Source organism: Chrysochloris asiatica, unplaced genomic scaffold, assembly GCF_000296735.1.
Source record: "Chrysochloris asiatica unplaced genomic scaffold, ChrAsi1.0 scaffold00015, whole genome shotgun sequence".
Taxonomy (NCBI): Eukaryota; Metazoa; Chordata; class Mammalia; order Afrosoricida; family Chrysochloridae; genus Chrysochloris; species Chrysochloris asiatica.
This window is the reverse complement of record NW_006408533.1, coordinates 921,304-943,533: the sequence shown is the minus strand read 5'-3', so window position 1 is coordinate 943,533 and position 22,230 is coordinate 921,304. Positions and strand designations below refer to the sequence as shown.

General features: G+C 41.3%; 1 protein-coding gene across 1 annotated transcript in view; it reads right to left on the bottom strand.

The window, feature by feature from the left end:
* Positions 1-22,230, bottom strand: part of LAMA3 (laminin, alpha 3) — a 368,228-nt gene that overhangs the window by 234,180 nt on the left and 111,818 nt on the right. Inside the window, exons 9-11 of the mRNA XM_006835121.1 lie at positions 13,226-13,316; positions 10,740-10,871; positions 8,664-8,726 (exon numbers count right to left, since the gene is read on the bottom strand). Of these exons, the coding sequence (XP_006835184.1) occupies positions 8,664-8,726; positions 10,740-10,871; positions 13,226-13,316 (286 nt within the window). The remainder of the gene's footprint in view (positions 1-8,663; positions 8,727-10,739; positions 10,872-13,225; positions 13,317-22,230) is intronic.

Here is a 22,230-nt window from a genome sequence, read left to right as displayed (position 1 = left end):
TGCCAGAGATGGAGGGAAAGACAATGATGTGGGGAGATGAAGCGGCTGGGGACTTTAGACCCAGAGAGGGAGAGGGGCTGTGTGCTAATGACCAGGGGAGGAGGGGCAGGCTTGCAGAGTACACCTTTTGGTTGGTTGATGATGTATGGAAGGGATTGTAACCATGGCAATGAAACAATACACGATAAGATGAATGTAAAACTAATGTTCTCCATGTAAACTATCACATAATTCACAATAAAACATTAGGAAAAAAAAAAGATTTACAGTCTCAGAAACCCTATGCAGGGTAGCTATGAGTCGGAACCAACTCGACGGCACATAACAAGAAGAATTGGGGGACTAAGGATAGGAGAATGAGGAGAATGTAAAGTTACTGCTTAATGGGCACTGAGTTCTCTGTGGGATGAGAGATGGTGGTGATGGCTGCAGAACACTTTTAACTAAGTGATGTCACTGAACAGGCACTTAAAACATGGCTAAGATGGCAAAATTTATGTTTTATGTGTGTCTTACCAAAATTCATGAGAAAAAATATATACAGGTATCAGTAAATAATGAAGTCAAACAAAAGCCTTTTAAAATAAGACACACATATTATAGTTAAGGCAAAAGATGCTAAGAAAGGTTAATTCACTGGTACAAGGTCACACAGTCAGGACTGCAGAGTCAGGATTTGAACCCAGGTCTGCCTGATTTTTCTATTACACAAAGCATATGCTTTTTCTAATACAAAGAGAATACAAGCTGATAACTTATTTTTAAAGCAGGCTTCATGGTATGTCCTAGATTAGTATATAGGTACTCAGATGAATGGAAAATATTTCATATGGAAAACATCTACATTAACCTCTAAATCTGCAACATGTTACACAGGGAATGTCATGAAATACTCAAAGAGGCAACTTAATAAGTTCACACTACTTATTAAGGGAAGTAAGCAAGGGACGACTTATGCAGTTTTGGAAAGATTTTCTCTGCAGGTTAACATAATGGATACCGTAATACAAAAAAAATTAGCCAGATTTCATCCTTTCTCCTTTGTGTTAAAGTCTTAATCTTCCAGATAAAGGGCTAATAACAAGTTTGTGTAACTATTTGTTTCTAATACAATAACTAAGAAAAATGATCATGGTAGATCAGAACAACTTCCCAGTTTTTGCATAATCTCTAACTTGTTTATATTTAAAACACAGTGGCTTGGTTTGACAAAGAGGGAATGGAAGTCTTCAAGGACACATTCATCATGATAGCAGCCTTGAGCCCTGTCCTCCCACCACTGCCACCACACAAGGCCACAACGCCATGGCACTACTGGTCATCTGAGAAAGCCACACAGAGAGGGAGAGTTAGTCTGAATTATAGACGTGGCAGGAATCCAAGCATTGGGCTTTAGTTATGGACTTGACATTGAGGTCTAAAGAATCCTGATTCATAACCATCTATACACAGAAGGAGTCCTGGTGTGGCACTGTAGGATAAAGCACTGGGATCCAAGGTCAGTTTGAGCCACAAGGTCAGAATTCCAAATTCATCAGCCGCTCCTTGGAAAACCTAGACAGTGTCACTATGAATCAGATTTGACATTACTTAATAACAGCATTCTCCCAAGGAGTCCTGGTGTGGTGCTGTAGGATCAGCACTGGACTACAAACCACAAGGTCGGCAGTTCAAACCCACCAGCTACTCCTCTGAAACCCTATACAGGGTTGCTGTGTTGGAACCGACTCGATGGCACTTAACAACAACACACACAGAAAGAAAGCCTCTGGTACTTGCACCTCCAAACCCATACCCACTGTCATCAAGTCGGTACCGTCTCATAGCTTCCGTGTGCAGCAAGCAGAAAGCCTCCTCTTTCTCCCAAGGAGCAGTTGATGGATCTGATCTGCCGAGCTTGTGGTTAGTAGTCTGTGATAATTAAGGTTTTGTGCCAATTTGACTGGGCCAGAATTCTCAGTGGTATGGCAGTTGAGATATAGTTATCTCCTATGATGAAATCTAATATAATGTAATCCTCTCTATGATGATGTCTGCTTTGAGCAGCCGATCAATTGAAAGGAAGTTTCAATGGGAATGTGGCCTGCTTCCAATATATTGGACACTCAGGCAAAGTTTGTTGGCTCTCTGATGGATCTGGATCTTGTATCTGGTTTATTCTCTGACCTCCAGTTCTTTTGACATATTGCATTAAGCAAAGCTGCTGCACAAGACCTCTTTAAAGTGTTCAAGAGCAAAGATATCTGTCTGAGGACTAAGGTGCACCTGACCCAAGCCATGGTATTTTCAATAGTTTCATATGCATGTGAAAGTTGGTGTTTGAGTTGTATTTGAGTTAGGGTGTTGAAGAAGAATATTCAAAGTACCATGAACCATCAGAAGAACAAACACATTTATGTTGGAAGAAGTATAGCCAGGATGGCCAGATTACATTTCTCCTACTTGGATATATTATAAAGATGGACCAGTCCCTGGAGGACAGCATGTTTGGTAAAGTAGAGGGTCATTGAAAAAGAGGAAGACCCCCCAACAAGATGGACTGGCACAGTGGCAGCAGCGATGGGCTCAACCACAACAATTGTGAGGATGGTGAAGACCAGGTAGGTTTTCGTTCTATTGTGCATAGGTTCTCTATGAGTTGGAACCGACTTGACAACACCTAACAACAACAACAACAATGAAGTTATTTTGCTATACTTACTTCCTCATGACAGAATATGGATATTGTTATTGTTATGTGCTGTACAGTCGGTTCCGACCCATAGCGACCCTGTACAGGGTTTCCAAGGCTGTAAATCTTTACGGGAGCAGAAAGCCTCATCTTTCTCCTGCAGCTGGTAATTTCAAACGCTGACCTTAAGGTTCATAGCTCAATTCGTAACTACTACGCTACCAGAGCTCCTTGAATATGGATATTACTGGGCTGTAAAAGGCCAATTTACAAACCCAGGGCAAACACCAGGACAAGAAAGATAAAGCCACATCCTAAGGGCAGCACCCTTTTAAGTTATTTTCCAACAGATACCCAGGCCAAACCAGTTTTTGAAGTATGCACGGAAAGCTCCATGACATTGTATGTCTAAGGGGATTCGAACCAATGGATCAGAACTCTATGCATGCATAACATCCCAGACTGAGTCCTGTCAACTAGACCAAGCTTTATGATGGGTTCCATTTTGTATTTTGTCTTCATGCACATCTAATTATATTTACTCTGTCCAATCAGACCACTTCATGGAACTTCCCGCTTCTTCGATGAATATGTATGAATTACCTTTTCCACCTTGTTATTTTTGTTAGTGCCTTTGAGTTGGTTCTGTATAGGGATTCTGAGGAGAAACTGGTGGGTTTGAAATGCTGACCTTGTGGTTAGTAGTCCAGTGCTTATCCTGCAGCACCATGCTAGGACTCCCTTTATAAACCCAGATCTCCACTCACTTAATAAAGCTTTGTTCCTGGGGAAAACGTTATGCCTCTCTTGATCATTCTTTATCATTCTTGATCATTCGTTATCAATGCTACCAGAGCTCTGTCAACAGAAGGCAAGAACCCTCATTTACAGGGTAGGGGCAAAAGCAGCGCCCCCCTGCCTCCCAGTGACAAAAACATTCCTGGCTGCCAGGAGCCCAAGTGGCATCTGTGCAAATTGAAAACTTGTAAGTTGAAAACTGGTCTCTTCCTCAAGATGCTTTCTTGCCACACTCTAAAATTATCATAATACAAAAAAAATGCTTTCCATGGGTCTGGTCCCCCTGAAGTGAGGTCCAACTGTGCACTGCACCCGGTGGCCTTCTCGGGTCATTTCCTAGTCCTCTAGTTCCTCTCCCTGCCTTCTTCTCCTTCCCAGAAATCAGCTGCAATGATCAACCTCCCTGCCCCTATCCCATCCCTCCTCCAGGCTAACTTCTCCTCGTCCTCTTCCTCGGAGACTCGGCATGGATACCGCCTCCCTCCCCCCTTCCACACCCTGGCGATAAGGATATCCTTCCTATAGGCTTCCACAGCTTTGTGTTCTCACCCCATCCTGGCACTCACCACCTGCAGGAATTCCCTGGGCACACGGGCTGTGTGTGCAGCAAGCAGTTGGCTTGGCAGTACCTAGTACAAAGTAAGCACTTCAAAGTTTAATGAATGGAAAATATGCTAACTATTCCAGAACACAATTCTCTTCGGTAAACACCATTCCTGAAATTCTATTTTATTGGCACCTACACAGAGTAGGTGTTATATCTGAGCTACCAGAATTTGCTAGGCAGACAAAATTCCCAGTCTGGGGGAGGAGCACAGCCAGCAAAGCAGGCCACAGTGGCCACTGTTCCAATGTCTCAGAGTTCTCATTGTTAGCATGTCTCCAGCCCCAACCACACTAACCTCAAAACATTGGCAAATCCACCTTATGAAGTGATGTAGAGGAGACAAAAACTGTTCTTAATATTTGTCAAGAATCCTCCTTTAGACATAAAACTGGCATCCATGTTTTCAGACCGAAACGGCTGCTTGAAAAGTCATTCCAAATGGAACTAATCTGCTTGACAAAGTAAGCACCGGTAGGTTTTGTAGAGGAGACCCTGGAAGACGTTAACGGCTAAGCGCTAGGTTACTAACTGAAAGGTTGGTAGCTGGAACCCACACAAGGCTGGTCTGGTGATCTGCTTAGGAGCTGACTGAACAGCGACCAACAACAGTCTGTAACTGTTGATTTTGTCACTGCTCTTTGAGCTTGGAGGAACAAAGGAGACAGAAAGCATGACTGTCCACAAGGGTCCTTACAGTGTATGTTCTGGGTATGCTGTTATTTTGAAAAGAAGCCCTTGAAAATGTATCTATTATACATTGACTTTTTAATGATAAATCTTAAATATATATCCATGATCACTTGGGTCAGAAAATCCTAATATCTGGACTCATAAAATGTAACATAAAATCCAAAAATATTCTGATTTGCAAACTGTTCTGCTCTTTTGTTTCAACTTTTTAGCTTCTGAAATGGAGTATATGAATTTTCTAGTTCTCACTCTTGGCTGCACAATGGAATCCTCTGGCAAAATACCATTACTTGGATGTGGACTATTATCCCATGAGATCCACATATAATCATGAGGGCCAAATCTAGCCTGTTTGGATAAATAAAGTTTTATTGGAACATAGTCCCCTTCATTGATTCACAAATCACCTACAGTTGCTTTCATGTTACAACAGCAAAGGTAAGTATTTGTAATAGAAAGTATGTGCTAGCTGACCCTTTTCAGGAAAAGTCTGACAACCTTAGTGGGAATTTCTACTAACTAGAAAAGTGGTTTTTAAAAGACACATACATTAGACCTATCTAGAAAATTTATTTGAAATAAAAGCCTGGGCTTTTATCACCCCAGTAGATCAAGGGTGATACATGGGAATTTACTAGAGCGCTTCAAAAGTTCATGAAAAAATGGAATTCATAGGTAATGGAATTTTTCTATTAACTTTTTGAAGCTCCTTTGTGTATTTTTTAAAAATAAGGGATTCCAAAACATACTCATTCAAGAACTACTTTACTAATCCAGCCACTACCATTGAGTAGATTCAGGTTCACAGCGACCCTGCAGAGGATAAAGTAGAGGTCTTCCCTAGGGTTTCTGAGACTAAAGATTTCGTCTACCTTGTCGTTCTTCCTCAGAGCAGCTGGCGGGTTTGAACCACCGACCTTACAGTTAGCAGTCCAATGCTTAGCCCACTATGCAACCTGAAGTCCTTAAGAACAACTGTACTAAAGAACGCGAAAGCATCAGTAGGCCTTTAACAAAACTTCAAATTCTTGCAGGGGGTGGTGGTGGTGGTGGTATGCGTCCTTGCCTTGACAGTTGAGACAGCTATGCTTCTAATATTCACTAAGAATAAGCCCCACAGAGTATTGTTTTAATCCATTTATAGAAGGCCAGCTTGAAGTGGATAACTCTGCATTTTAATTTCCACACAAACTTAATTGCACTAATGGAAACTTATTTTCCTTGAGGCTGTGTTCTAAGGCTTCTCTAACATGTTACAAGAGACATTGAACTTCCTTTCAAGTTCAATTAAATGTCTTTTCCTGATGTCATCACCAATCTACTTGAGGGAATAAAGCAATTGAATAACAAAGGGATTGTTGTAAACAGACCAGAAATAGAAGATCTAAACTATGTAAAGGAAAACTAGAGATGTGTGTTGTAACCAAGGCTCTAGAACTTAGTTCCATTCTAGTTAATTTACCAGCATTTCAAGAAACAGTCACTGGTAGCAACAATGGGCAGCTATGGTATTTCAAACCAAGTCCAGCACAGAGTGCACCTTCAGGACCAAAAGTCTGACAACAGGGTAAGATAACACCCCACATCAATAACACCTGGCACCAAGCTCGATCAGAGGAGTCAGCTATGGGTAGGGAAGAGGAGGAAGCAAAGAGAGGAAGGTAAGCTGAGTCGAGGTGCAACTTTGAATGCTGAGGGAAACCGTGACTGCTTCATCATATTCAAGGCCTGGATGAGCACAGATGCCCAGTGACATTTCACTCAGTCGCTCACTCTGTCCCTGATGGAAGCCTCTTTCATAACTTCTCTCTCCTCCATGCCAACGCCTCCTCCTTCTCCATCTTCAGTTTCCTCCCCTGACCTTGCTGCTTATTTCACAGGGAAAACTTTTAGCAGCCAGAAGAAAGCTGTCACGGGATCCCACCACCATGCGGGCCTGCTCTACCTGTAGCCCACAGATGCTTTTTCCCTGTCTTTTCTGCCTCAATAAATGTCAACTTCACCCTTCTGTCGGCTCAATCCGGAAGCCTTGTCTCTCTTCCTCTCATATTTCACCTCTACTCTGTTGTTGCTTTTGTTGTTATTGTTAGGTGCCATCAAGTCGGTACCAACCCATAGCGACCTTATGCACAGCAGAATGAAACACTGCCTGATCCTGGGCCAACCTCACTATTATCGCCACACTTGAGTCCATTGATGCTGCCACTTAGCCAATCCATCTCGTTGGAGGTCTTCCTCTTTTTCTCTGACCCTCCACCTTACCAAACATGATATCCTTCTCCAGCGACTGGTCCCTCTTGACAATATGCCAAAGTCTGAGACATGAAGTTGGCCATCTTGGCCTCCAAGGAGCACTCTGGTTGCACTTTTTCCAAAACAGATCTATTGGTTCTTTTGGCAGCCCATGGCACTTTCAATATTCTCCTCCAACACCATAACTCAAAGGCATCAATTCTTCTATGGTCTTCCTTATTTACTGTCCAGCTTTCGCATGCTTATGAGGTTACTGACAATACCATGGCTTGGGTCAGGCGCACCTTAGTCCTCAATCTGACATATTTGCTCTTCAACACTTTCAAAAAGCCTTGTGCAGTGGATTTGCCTAATGCAATACGTCGTTTGATCTCTTGACTGCTGCTTCCGTGAGTGTTGATAGTTGATCCAAGAGGAATGAAGTCCTTGACAACTTCAATCTTTTCTCCGTTGATAAGAATGTTGTCTATTGGTCCAGTGGTGAGGATTGTTGTATCCACCACAAATACTGTTGGTTCTACCTTCTGATAATATTCACAATCTGCCTGCTTCTTCCACCATTTGCCTGTCAGTTTGTCTCACAGTGGCGGTTTGCGCGCTTCAGGGATGCTGGAAGCTATACCACTGGTATTTTGTACGCCAGCAGGATTACCCTTATCACCTACAGAAGCAGACTGCTAGACTTTGCTTCTGTGGCACTGGGTAGAACTGCCAGCCTCTAGCCTAGCAGATGAGGGCAGATGTTTACATTACCTGGAGACCTTTTGCCTATTACAGGGAATCATAAAACAGAGGAAGAATGAATGAATTAGGTGGTGGGTGTGGCATTCATATCCTCTTGGTTCTCCCCTCCTCTGCTACTCCCCGCCCAGAGTCTTCTAGCTGCTGATACTCCTCCACCTTCCTGAAGGCCAAACCAGAAGTACCAAAGAGGTCCTGTCAGCAGCCTTCTGCCAATGGCAGACAGCTGAAGGAGTCCCTTCAGAGGGCTGGAGATCCAGTCCTATAGTAGTACCATGCTTGCTGATGACTTTTTGTAATGGTGTCCTTCACTCCTGACCCACTCCCTTACTGGTGTTTCCTGGGATCTCTTCCCAAAGAAGCTACTTTGACTTCGTTACTCTCCCAGGAGCTGTTTTTCAGAGATCCCAAATAGGACAGTGCAGTATTGGTGGTACAAGTGGTCAACGCACTCAGCTGCTAAAGAGTTGAAGGTTTGAGTCTACCCAGAGAAGCACCTTGGGGGAAAGGCCTGGTGGTCTACATTGGAAAAAAACAGCCATCGAAATGGAGTATATTTCTACTCTGGTACATGTGGGGTCACCATGAGTTGGGGTTGACTCGGCAGTGACTGAATTTTTAAAAATAAGACAGAGACAACAAGAAGCCATTGAAGTTATTGAGCAGGGTGGTGATTTAATGCAAGTTCTGTTTAGTTTCTTTACCCAGGTAACGCCGTTACAAAGGCTGGAGCGGAACAGAAAATGATGAAGGTAAGGTGCTGACATCCGAGACACCTTCAACGTGCCCACCACACTCTAGTGGAGCGTTTGAATGTGGCCATAGCATTGTGCATAGGAAGTAGGAAAAGAATACCGAGCTTAGCATCGTCACTGACTTTAAACCAAAGGAGAGGTTACTTGCCTTTTATATCTCCGGCTACTGGGTCTTCAGGACTAGGAGTAGAAACAGGAAAAATGGGAATTCCTACAAAAACAGTTTATTAAAAAAATGATTAATGAGACAGTATTGTGTAACATTAGTAGCCCTCTCTAGCTTTGTGAACAGTAGCAGCAGAGACTTATACAATGAAAGGCACTATGGTTCTATGGTAAGTGTGGCCATCATGAGCCCACTGCTCAGGGGCTGTGATTGATAAAATGAACAAATAGATGTTCCGTGTTCACAACAGCTACATGTAACCTCAGTCCCATCCTCGTTGTAGTTAGGCTGAAAACACGGCCTGCTTTCTACCTCGCTACATGCATTGGCTTCATAAGCACTGGTATTATTTTCTCAAACATGAAATCTAGAATAGCTTTTTTTTAAAAAATACTTTCTTTTGAGTATTTTCTCTGCAATTTTGTCTATGCCATAAAATCCTTTCAAGTGTCTCTGTCTGAAATTGTAAATCCAATTTCTGCTCAGGCCTTATCCAATAGTCACAGATTCTAAATTAAGTTGTGAGGCGGTGTCATCGTATCTAGGTTTAAAACATTGGTTCCTTTAAATAATAAGGTGATCACTGATTCACCATTCAAACAAGGACACTCTTGGAGGGAAAGTGGGTGCTATTCTAATAATTATTCTAATAATTCCCATGAGACAGTAGGCATGAGCTAGGGCACAGTCACCCACTCACATGAGTACTGACCCCACATCCCCACAATTCATCAGAAGAGACTACTCCCGTGATAGATATGCAGGAGTTGTGAGGGTGGAGATGGGCAAAAACTCATATTACAATGGGGGTTCTTCTTGAGCTGATGCTTTTCTGTTCTAACATGAACATGCGGCTTTTAACACTGTTGTGTTCAATATAGTCCTGACTTCAGTGTCAAGATTTGCACAGCTAACTTCATAGGCTCTCCTGCTTCATGTAGGAGGCTGTGGGGGGGCATAAACGGTTAGCACTAGACTACTAACTGAAAGGTTGACAGTTGAAACCCACCCAGAGGTGCCGAGGAAGAAAGCCTTGGTAATCTGTGTTGTTAAGTGCCGCCGAGTCGGTTCCAACCCATAGCGACCCTGTATAGGGTTTCTAAGGAGCAACTGGTGAGCTTGAACCGCCAACCTTGTGGTTCAAACACACTTTGCAGTCCAGAGCATTAACCCATAGCACCACACCAGGACTCTTGAAAATCCTGTGGTGTACAATTCTTTTAACACAAGGAGTTGCCATGAGTTGAAATCAACTGGCTTGTTTGTTTCTTTCCTTCATGTTGCATAGTGCTTCTAACTGATGTATACATTTTTCTCTCTGAGATAGATGTAGGAGCATTCACTCTTATCAAGGCAGTGGGAAGAGGTTTAGACTCATGATAACTTGGCTCACTACACAATGGGACAGAAGAAATACATCCACCTGGCTCCCAGAAATACAACACATTGTGTTGTTGTTGTTGTTGTGCCATAGAGTCAGTTCTGACTCATAACGACCCTGTATAGAGTTTCCGAGGAGTGGCTGGTGAGTTTGAACTGCCGGCCTCGCAGTTTAAATCGACCTTGCAGTCCAGTGCATTATCCCACAGCGCCCGCCACACCAAGACACATTATCTATATGCAAACAAAAATGTAGGAACCTGTAAGAGCTCTTCTGGAGTCCTGGTGTGGCTCTGTGGGTTAATGCGCCAGACTGCAAAGCCATTTGAACTGCAAGGTCAGCGGTTCCAGCTCACCAGCCGCTCCTCAGAAACCCTACACAGGGTTGCTATGGGCCAGAACCAACTTGACAGCACTTCACAACAACACAACAACAAGAGCTCTTTTACCTATGAAGAAAAATCCCACACACGGGTTTCTATTAGGTTGGAATTGCCAATACTTGATCCTTCAAACCTTCTGAAATAGCACTTTGTATAGCGTAATCTAATTTTCTATTCCAAACTTTTGTCAACACTTTCACATAAATACAGCCTACCTGGTCCCATCTCTGCCTCTTCCACCCTAACCTGGTCTCAATTTACAAAACCCAGCTAATGTTCTGCAACATGTACTTACTTGAACAAAATGGGAAATCATAATATCCAACCGCACACTCCTCACAGTTGTCTCCTTGGAAGTTCGGCTTGCAGTAACATCGGCCCGAGCCTTGCTCACAGCCATCTGCATGTTCAGGGTTACAGCTGCAAGCTGTGAGAAGGTCAAGTGTTCAGCAGACACATCCTTCACTGCACTTAATAAAGCAAACACTGTCCCAATACTTCTCACACAGTATTTAATATTTATCATAGCTTGACGGTTATTCAAGGGCACACGGCCTGTTCTCCTCTGCACTCCTAACTGATGGTCCTCAAAGACTGAATACCAGGGCCTAAAAAATGAGCTTTCATGAGCATCTACACTAAGTTCTTGAGAAGGTAATTCATTACACTTAGCATTGCTCAGCTCTCTGAATAAGAGGCAAGCCTGCACAAACGCAACCCACAGAGGCTGGGGTCGGAGTGGAGTGTAGGCCCATATTGGGCATAGCCCCTCCTGGCCATAGGCCAACTGTGTCTACAGGTGTTCATCAGTACACAGCTACAATGTGACCACAGTGTGGGGTTCCTCAGCAATGATATGTCACCAGTAGACAAAATAGCAAAATGGTACCTGTAACCCAAATGACACTGTAATCCAAGTGACAGGACTTACTAAAGGCTGTTTTTACCAAGCATGATTACTAGCGTTTGTTTCAATCTACCAACTGTATTATAAAAGCTTGGTAAATCCCCATGGTGGCTTCCCTTGGCCAGGTAAATCCTCATCCGAGTCAGGGGCCACAGGGCCACAGATCATCTGAGTACATTTTCCATGAGGAACTGCGAGATTGGTGAACATCACACATCTCCCAGCCTGGCTTTTCTGGATTGCTGTTGTTAAGTGCAGTCAAATTGATTCCGATTCATAACAACCTTGTATAGGGTTTCCAAAGAGCAGCTGGTATGTGAACTGCCAACCTGGCAACTAGCATCCAATGCTTATCCTACAGCACCGCACCAGGACTCTAGATGGGTTTTGCTTAATTTGTTTAGGGTTTATCTGTCCTGGAAATGTCTTTCACTAAGCCTCCAAGACCACTGTGGGCAGACAGAAACTAGAAAAATGCGTGTAAAAGTACTTAATTAGTGCCTTGTGTATATCAAGAGCTAAATAATCCATAATTGTAGTGCTGTAGGGTGAGTACTGGACATCAAAGCACAAGATCAGCAGATCAAATCCACCAACTACCCCTCAGAAACCCTATACAGAGTCTCTGAGTTAGAACCAGCTTGATGGTACTAAGCAACAACAGTTAAGGTGACTACAACAACAAATTATTAAATCATTGTGAAATCATTACTATGTTGTCTGGATGTTAATTCTGACAAAATGTGAAACTATAGGCGATCATAGAAGTAATGTCGAAACAGCATAAAATGGAGAGATAAACTTAGAGCAGGACTACTATGTGCTAGGCCCAATGCTAAGCACTCTGGATGGCACTTCACATGATCTTAAGAAATGTACTGTCACCGTAATTTTTCAATTATTTTATTGTTTTTGTTGAGAATATAGACAGTGATACATACACCATTGAGCAGTTTCTATGTGCACCACCTGATGCATATAGAATGATGACATTATATAACCATTCCCTTTCTGAGTTGTTCGACCCTCATTAACAAAAACTCACTGCCCCCTAAATTCCTGTCTAATCGTTCAAGTTGCTGATGTCAATGTGATCCCACACGTTGTTGTTGTTAAGTGTCGTCTAGTCGGTTCTGACTAACAGCGACCCTGTGTAAGCTTTTCAAGGAGCGGCCAGTGGATTTGAGCTACTGACTTTGCAGTTCAAACCGACCTTGCAGTCCAATGCTTATCCTACAGCATCATACCAGGACTCCCACACAGATGGTTGTTGAAAGAACATAATGCTCAAGGCAGACATTTTTTACTAGTTAAGCTAAACTATAATTTTCACCCTTTCAAGGCCAAATTATTTTCTGCTTTGAATTATTTTGTTGTTATTGTTGAAACCTTGTGTTTTCCAAAATGGAAGGCACTGCTAATGAAATTTTAAAACCACAAGTTTTTTGAGGTAATGTGGCTTTAATACAATTTGTGGGACACATATGTCCTGAGGGTCTCAGGTGGGATTCACACACTTACACAGGACCCACTAGATGGCAGGAGGTACTAAAAGAAAGATAGCAGCTTCCCACACAACTCCAGAGGCAGAAAATGTAAGTGGGCACTCTACATCCTGTGGCTCACAAAAGGGTTGGGAAGACTTCTGGGGAAAGTTTTGGTTTAAGATTTAAAGATGATCTCAGGGCAGTAGTTTCAGGAATATGGCTTTTGAGCCTTGGAGAGATTATGGAGCTTCCTGAGGCTAGTAAGGGGCAGAATTAATAATATGGAGCGAGGGAATAGAGGGAATTACTATGCAGTCTGAAGTTAACCTGTGATTCCCTGAAACAGCAATCACAGGCTGAGATGCAACAAACTGAAATGAAACTTACGGATGCAGCCATGGGGGGCGTCCACCGGAACACCGTAAGGGCGGTAATAGCCTTTAGCACACATTTCACAGTTTACACCAGCTGTGTTATGCTAGAACGAAACAAAAGAAGCTTAGAAGACACAGTACTGAAGAAGCTGAGGAGGGTATAATTTTGTCATATGCAATTGTAATCTCAAAGTCACTGAAAAAGGCAAACACTAATCAGGACCTTGAGTCTTCAAAATTAACCATAGAACATCAGCCTAACTTTGGCTCTCAATTTTTTGTTTCTCTTTATTGGAATCCTGGTGTGGTGCTACAGGATAAGTACTCAATTATAAGGTCAGTTTGAACTGCAATGGCCGCAGTTCAAACTCACCAGCCACTCCTTGGAAACCCTATACAGGGTCACTATGAGTTCCAACTGAATCGATGGCACTTAGTATCAATAACAACTAAAATGTAAAATGACAGAAAGGTCCCTGAGCTGGGCAGTACAAGCTTTTCCTTCTAGCACAGAATTTGCTTAATGAAGTACCTGCCGTTTGAGTAAAGGAAAAAACAAAACCCCATAGCTTCATTGAGAAGAACTGAGGAATGGACAGTAAGTCACATTTGGGCTTAATTCAAGGAATAAAGGGTCATATGTGCATCAATACAAAGAGTTCCTCTTCTTTTTTTCTAATTTTATCTGTGCCTTAGTAGTGAAATCATTTTCCAAGCAATTCCATCATATGAATGGAAAATGTAAGCATGAGTCTCATACACAAAGCTCATTTTAAAGTATAATACTAGGCGGTCTTTTATATTTCATAGTTAATATTTCTAAATGCCTCAAAATCAAATTACCCAGCATGCATCATCAGTTTCCAAGAATTATACACCATAGATTTAGCTCTATCCTGGCTCTCTTTCTCTCCAGTTTGGAAGTAACTAGGAAAGCAATGTTCTTTCATTAATGAAAGGAAAGGCAAGGGGAAGTTAAAAGTTAAATATAACATACTATGACCCACACAAGAGTCTGCATAGAAAGACAGAAGGGAGAACAAAGACCCTTTCTGTATCCTTTCCACAGTTTCAGATTTTATTATTACCATTCCTTGTCCTGTGGGCTAAAATCTGAATTCACTTTAACAGTGAGGTCTACACCCACACTGGTCATTTCTCTGTCTTCACATTTACATGCATAAACAGCATAGGTGAATAAGAAACATGTGCAGTCTACCTCCCTTCCTATCAAGTGCCAATTAACCCCTCCACTCCACTGTTTGCCACAGTGACATATAAGAAAGAGGATGGATGTCAGCTTAACGCTAACTATGGAGTTTTTCCCATTGGATAGAAATGAGGAAGACATCTCTGGAGTGGCCAGCCCAGCTTTCCCCTCTACTGCAAAACTTGCTTAATGAGCCATCAGCCATTTGAGTGAGGAAAAAAAAAAATTTCAAAGGCACTATTTTCAGAGAGAAGTCATATTGTTGTCTTTGTTAGTTGCCATCGAGTTGGTTCTGACTCACGGCAACCCTGTGCACGACAGAACAAACTACTGCCCGGTCTGGAGCCAACAGTAAGGCTTAAAGAACAGCAATGAATGATGAATAGCTGAGAGAACAAGTGCTCCGCCAGTGGGATGGGATAATGTCTGTACTTGGCCTTCATATACCTGCTGTTTGATCTGCACCATTCCTTGAGCCATTATGCATCACAGTATCCACGGACAGCAGGGGCATGACTGAATCAAAGCCCAGGTCAGGGACCATCATTTCTGCACTGGAGAGACTGGGGAAGCAATCTGGCTGAGGATTGGGGGCTGGCAATCTTAGTTGCATGACACTTTAAATAAGATGATAAAACCTCAATTATCCAAGAGTGGGATGTGTGTTGATGAATCTATGCAGGGTTAAGCCCCTCCTTTCCCACTGCCACCATTCAGACTTCCTATGGATTGCTTACCTATAAATCCTAAACCCTACTCTGCTACTTCTTCAGGTCAGAATTCTTCAAGCAACCCCCCTTACTCCCTTGCTCTCTCTCTCTCTCTCCCACAACTCCCCTCTTCATCTCAATTCCTTAACTATACCTAGAAAATTGTTGCTGACTTCTAATCCTGTCTCCCCCAAGCACAGTTGTACCTAGAAGACAAAAAGAACCTTGCATGCATTGGGAAAGGAGAAATTCCTTTTTTCTGTGCCTTTCCCTTTGGGTGGAGAAACATGGGACAGGAACTTGTATAGCTGTTTAGGAGTTATCAATACCTAGCACAGTGCCTGACATGTAACAAACACTAAGTAACTATCTGATGAATGAGCAAAAATGACTTTATCTAGGAACACAGATATGCCAGGCAGCCTGAAGATGAGACCCTGAAGAGGTCATTCAAGGATTGGCACTGACTGTGTGATTAAGCAGGCTCCTCTTGCCTCCCCTTAGGTACTCTTTGAAACCACCTCTGTTCCTGCTTCAGCTGATAAAGGCCACTTTATCTGCCCTTAATAGAACATCTCCACTTGCAACATTCGCCTCATGGTGCATGTTTGAAATCTGTAGGGTGACTCTCTTTACTATCCTCACTTCTGGAATATATTGTTGTTAGCATTGCTATTGTTGGTGTTGACAGGTGCCATACAGTCGTGCAGATTCATAGCAACCTCATGCACAACATAACGAAACACCGCCCAGTCCTGCACCAACCTCACAACCATTGTTACACTTCAATCCATTGTTGCGGCCACTGTGCCAATCCATCTTGTTGGGGGTCTCACTCTTTTTTGCCGACTCTCCACTTTACCAAGCATGATGTCCTTCTCCAGGGACTGGTCCCTCCTGAGAATATGTTCGAAGTATGAGAAATGAAGTCTCGCCAACTTGGGCTTATAAGGAGTCTCCTGGTTGTACTTCTTCTAACACATATTTGTTTGTTCTTCTGGCAGACCATGGTACCTTTAACATTCTTCTCTAACACCATAACTCAAATGCATCAATTCTTCTATAGTCTTCATTATTCATTGGCCAATGAATGTGTTTGTTGGAAATACCATGGCTTGAATCAGGCACACCTCAAATTGACATCTTTGCTCTTGGACACTTTAAAGAGGTCTTGTGCAGCATATTGGCCTAATGCAGTACATCTCTTGATTTCTTGACTGCTGCTTCCATGAGTGCTGATGATGGATCCAAGCTAAATGAAGTCTTTGACTACTTAAATGTTTTTGCCATTTATCATGATGTTGTTTATTACCACAGTGGTGTGGATTTTTGTTTTCTATACATTGAGATGCAACGCATACTGAAGGCTGTGGTCTTTGAGCTTCATCAGTTAAGTATTTTAAGTTCTCTTTGCTTTCAGCAAGCAAGGTTGTATCATCTGTACATCTCAGGTAGTTAATGAGTCTTCCTTTAATCTTGATGTCATGTTCTTCTTCATACAATCAAGCTCCTCAGATTATTTGTTCAGCACACAGATTGAATAAGTATGGTGAAAGAATGCAACCCTGGTACACACCTATAGTGGTTTTAAACAATTCAGTGTCCCCTTTTCTGTTCAAATGACTGCTTCTTGATCTGTGTACAGGTTTCTCAGGAGCACAATTAAGTGTTCCAGAACACTCATTCTTCACAATGTCATCCATAGCTTGTCATGATCCACACAGTCGAAAGCCTTTGTGCAGGCAATAAATCAAAATATCTTTCTGGTATTCTCTACTTTCAGCCAAGACCCATCTGATGTCAGCAATGGTATCCCTCGTCCAAGTCCTCATCTGAATACAGCTTGAACCTCGGGCAGTTCCCTGCCAATGTACTACTGCAGCCATTTTTTTAATTACCCTTAGCAAAAATGATTGTCCGATGATTTCCACATTCCATTGGGTCACCTGTCTTTGAAATGGGCACAAATATGGATCTCTTTCAATCAGCTGGCCAGATAGTTGTTTTCCGAATTTCTTGGCAGAGATGAACGAGTGCCTCCAGTGCTACCTCAGTTTGTTGAAAGATTTCAATTAGTATTCCAACAATTCCTGGTGCTTTTTTCTTTGCCAATTGCTTTTGGTGCACCTTGCACTTCTTCCTTCATTACCATTGATGATCAATACATGTTGAGTGCATGTTTAATCAGATTCAGACTGCAGTAGTTGGTCAAATTCTTCAATTTCATCATCACTGGCTTTTGTGGTTGATGCATAAATTTGAATGATAGTAATAACCTGGTCTGCCTTGTAGGTGTATGGATATTATCCTATCACAGACAGCATTATACCTCTTGAAATAGGTGAACATTGCCCATTTCATTTTTATACAGTGACTCTGTGCATTTCTCCCATCGTCCTTTGATGCTTTCTTTGTTATTCAATATTTTGCCCATAGATTCCTTTAGTATTTCAAGTCAAGGTTTGGATTTTTTCCTCAGTACCTTCAACTTGAGAAATGCTGAGCATGTTCTTCCCTTTTGGTTTTCTAACTCCAGGTCTCTGCACATTTCATTATAATATTTAACTTTGTCTTCTCAAGCTGCCCTATGAAATTTTCTGTTCAGCTCTTTTACCTCCTTGGTTTTTCCATTTGCTTTAGCATCTCTACACTGGAGAGCAACTGAGTCTCTTCTAACATCCATTTTGATCTTCTCCTTCTTGCTTATCTTCTTAACCTTTTGTTTTGTATGATATTCTAAATGTCACCCCACAACTCTTCTGGTCTGTGGTCATTAGTGTCTAATGCATAAAATCTGTTTTTTGAGAAGATCTCTAAATTCAGGCAGGATAGCCTCAAGATTGTATTTTTGCTCTTGTGGACTTGTTTTATTTTCTTCAATTTCAGTCTGAACTGGAACATGAGCAATTGATTGTCTGTTCCACAGTCTACCCTGGCCTTGTTTTGGCTGATGACCATCTCATTTGATAGGTGTAGTCAATTTAATTCCTGTGTATTCCATTTGGTGAGGTCCATGTGAAGAGTCATCTTTCATGTTGTTTAAAAAAGGTATTTGCAATGAACAAGTCATTGGTCTTGCAAAATTCTGTCATCCAATCTCCAGCATCGTTTCTAACATCAAGGCCATATTTTCTAACTATTGAGCCTTCTCCTTTGTTTCCAACCTTTGCATTCCAACTGCCAGTAATTATCAATATACCTTTAGTGCATGCTTGATCAATTTCAGACTGAAGAAATTGATAGAATTCTTCAATTTCATCATCACAGGCTTTTGTGGTTGAGGCACAAATTTGAATAATAGTGGTATTAACTGGTCTGCCTTATAGGTGGAAGGATATAATCCTGTCACCGACAGCGTTATACTTCAAGATAGAACTTGAGATGCTCTTTTTGATGATGAATGTGATGTCATTCCTTTTCAATTTGTCATCCCAGATATAATAAATCATGTGACTGTCAGATTAAAAATGGCTAATACCAATCCATTTCGCCTCACTAATGCCTCGGCTATCAATGTTTATGTGTTCCATTTAATTTATGACAACTTCCAATATTCCTAGAAATTTGAAATTTTCATGTTCCGATTTTTAATGGATATTTGCAGCTGTTTCTCCTCATTTTGACTTGTGCCCCATCAGCAAATGAAGGTTCTGAAAACTTTACTCCATTTTCCTCACCATGGCAACTCTCCCTTGAGGAGGCAGCTCTCTCCTAGTCCAAACTTTCCAGAAGAGGCTCATCTTCTGGCACGTTATCAGACAGTATTCTGAAGACTATATCATATAGAATCATTAACCTGGATCTACTCGAAACCCACTCGACGGCACTTAACAACAACAACAACAACACAGAAAAAAATAGTAAAACCTAGAATCTTCTGCTCTGTTTTAGCTGATGCACAGCTCTTGGGATACAAACCAGCACACTTTGCTGTCTTTAGGAGAAGAAAAGGACACTACTTAGGGAGCATCTTGCTTTTTAAGGAGATAAGAAGGGAAATATAGGAAAAGAGTCAGGAGTCCCGGTGTGGTGCTATAGGATAAGCAAGGTGGGCAGCTGCTTCTTGGAAGTCCTCTACAAGGTTTCAAGTCAGAGTGTACTCAACAGCACTTTATAACAGCAACCTAAATGATCTGCTATGAAATCAGAATCAAATCTACATCACCTAACAACAATACTTGCCTTGGTGGTGTGCTGTGGAGTCAGTTCCAACTATAGCAGCCCTGTACAGGGTTTCTGAGGCTGTAAATCTTTATGGGAACAGAAAGCCTCATCTTTCTCCCACAGAATGGCTGGTAGTTTCAAATTGCTGACCTTGAGGTTAGCAGCCTGACTTGTAACCACTACACTACCAGAGCTCCTTATTACCTAATTATTTATGTATATATCCTTAGTTGTTCAATGGGGACATTTGGTCAGTAATTTTTTTTTTTTTTTTTTTTTTTGGTCATGCCTGTCAGCTATTGACACTAAGGTCAGAGTAGCCTCATCAAACAAATGGGGAGATCCTTTACACCTCTGTTTACTGAAAGAATCTGTGTAAGATTAGTGTCATTTGTTCTTTACCAGTGAAACTATCTGGGCCTGGCATTTTCTTTGAAGGAAACTTTTGATAATTAATTTAATATCTTTCATAGATATAGAACTATTCAGATGTTCTGTTTAATCTTGTATCAGTTTTAGTAAGTTGTCCACAAGAATTCTGTCCATTTAGAAAACAGGAAACCCATAAATAAAATGAACTTTGTGCAGAAAATTATGTGAGCAAAGAAACCAGCAGCATCACAAAAAACACACGCAGGAAAATGACAGCAATCAATTCATCCCTATTGATAATTACACTGCATGTAACAATCTATGATGGTCAGGAGAGATGGGGAGGGAAAATTACGCACAGGCTGTAAGGTAGACACATGTTAACATGGTGACAGGGCAGACAATGTACAACAAGAGGGAGGTTAGCAGAGGAAAGATGAAGGTAGAGGGAGACACAGGGTGGAATGCAATAAAGTGAAGACACGTAAATGCTGTTAACTGTTGGTACATGGAGGGGACTGCAATTGTTGTAATGAAGTACAGTATATGATTTTTTTTTTTTTAATGTAAAACTGATGATCTGCTCTTATAAAGCTTCATTAAATTCACAATAAAAAGTTTTTTAAAAAATGAATATTGCCCATTTAATCTAATGTAGGTTGTTGTCAATACTGAAGTGATAATCTCTGTTTTATTTGATGTTGATAATTTGTGGTGTTTTTCTTCCTTTGTTCTTGATCAGTGTACCTAGGAGTTTATCATTTTCTGTCCCTTTCAAAAAAAAATCAGCTTTATTCATTTTCTCTATTGTTTCCCTATTTTCCCTTTTAAATTCAATTCTGCTTGTATGAATTATTTTCTTCCTTCTATTTAATTAATTTTCTACCTTCTTAATAAGGAACCTCTGGTCATTGATTTCTGATTTTTTTTTTTAGCATTTAAAGCTGTGAATTTCTCTTAAACTTAGCTCTACCCCAACACAGTTTGATGCATTATGCTTCCATTATTACCCAATTTATAACACTTTCTAGGAAGTGATTTGATGGTTCTTCAAACAGAATTACCCAGCAATTCTATATACTTAGAATTACCCAACAATCTTATTCCTAGATGTATTACCGTAAATAATTTAAAATAGTGTAAGCAAATGTTAATAGCAGCACTATTCACAGTAGTAAAAGGTGGAAACAATCCAGATACCCATCAACTGATAGATGGATCAGCAAAATGTGGGTCTATAAAACGGAGTATTTATTATTCAGTCAAAAAAGACATGAAATGTCTACAAATCCTACAGTGTGTATGCTAAGGGAAAGAACACAGGCATAAAAGGTAACGTATTGTGTGATTCCATTTATATGACGTAACCCAGCATAGATAACTTCCTAAAGACGGAGACAGATTAGTGGTTGCCAACGACTGAAGGATTCACGCTCACCAGCTGCCCCTTGGAAACCCTATACAGGGTCACACTGGGTCAGAATCTACTCGACGGCACTTCACAACAACCAGGACTGAAGGGAGGGGCAACGAGGAGTGATTTCTTAATGGCTGTGAATTTTCCTGTGGGGTGATGAAATGTTTGGGATCTAACTGTACAGGGTCGCTATGGGTCGGTACCGACTCGACGGCACTTAACAACAACAACAACTAGAGACAGTGGTTGCACAACGTTGTAAATGTATAAATGTCACTGAACTGTACACTTTTAAATGATTAATTGTGTGCTATGTGAATTTCACCTCAAAAATAAACAGGACTTTGTTTTTCTAATTCTCCTTGTGATTTCTTCTTTAACTCATAAATTATTTATAAGAGCATTGCTGCAAATATTAGTTTTCCTAGACATTTTATTGCTAGGAATTTATAATAAATTCCATTGAGGTAAATATATATATATTCTATAACTCGTTGTGACTTCAATCATTTTTAAAGTAATCGTCTTTATATTATGATCCAGGGTCTTTAGGGTCTGTCTTGGTGAACGTGTACTTGTGAAGAATATGCAGCCTGTAGTTACTGGGTATTGTTGCTGTGTTGTTATTGTTAAGTGCTGTCGAGTTGGTTCTGACTCGTAGCAACCCTGAGAAAGGTGTTCAAGGAGGGGCTGATGGGTTTGAACTCCCGACCTTGTGGTTAGTAGTCCAGTACTCATCCTACAGCACCACACAAAGACTCCAGTTATTGGGTTTAGTGCTCTAGCATGAGTTAAACAAGGTGTTTTCTATTGTTGTTTGGATTCTATGTTCACTGATTTGGTGTGACACTCTAGGATCAGCACTGGAATGCCAACTGTAAGGTAGACAATTCGAACCCACCAGCTGTTCCTCAAAAATCTTGTACATGGTTGCTATGAGTTAGAACCAATGCAACAGCACTTAATAATATTAGTTGTTGCAAAGTGGTACAAAGGGCTTCAAAAGGTTCATGGAAAAGAAGTAAAAGATACTGGTATTTTTCACAAACTCTTTGAAGGTCTCTCATATTTAAATCTCCAACTAGGATTTTTTAAAAATCTATGTGTCCATGCCATCAAATTTTGCTTCATGTATCTATTTCAAT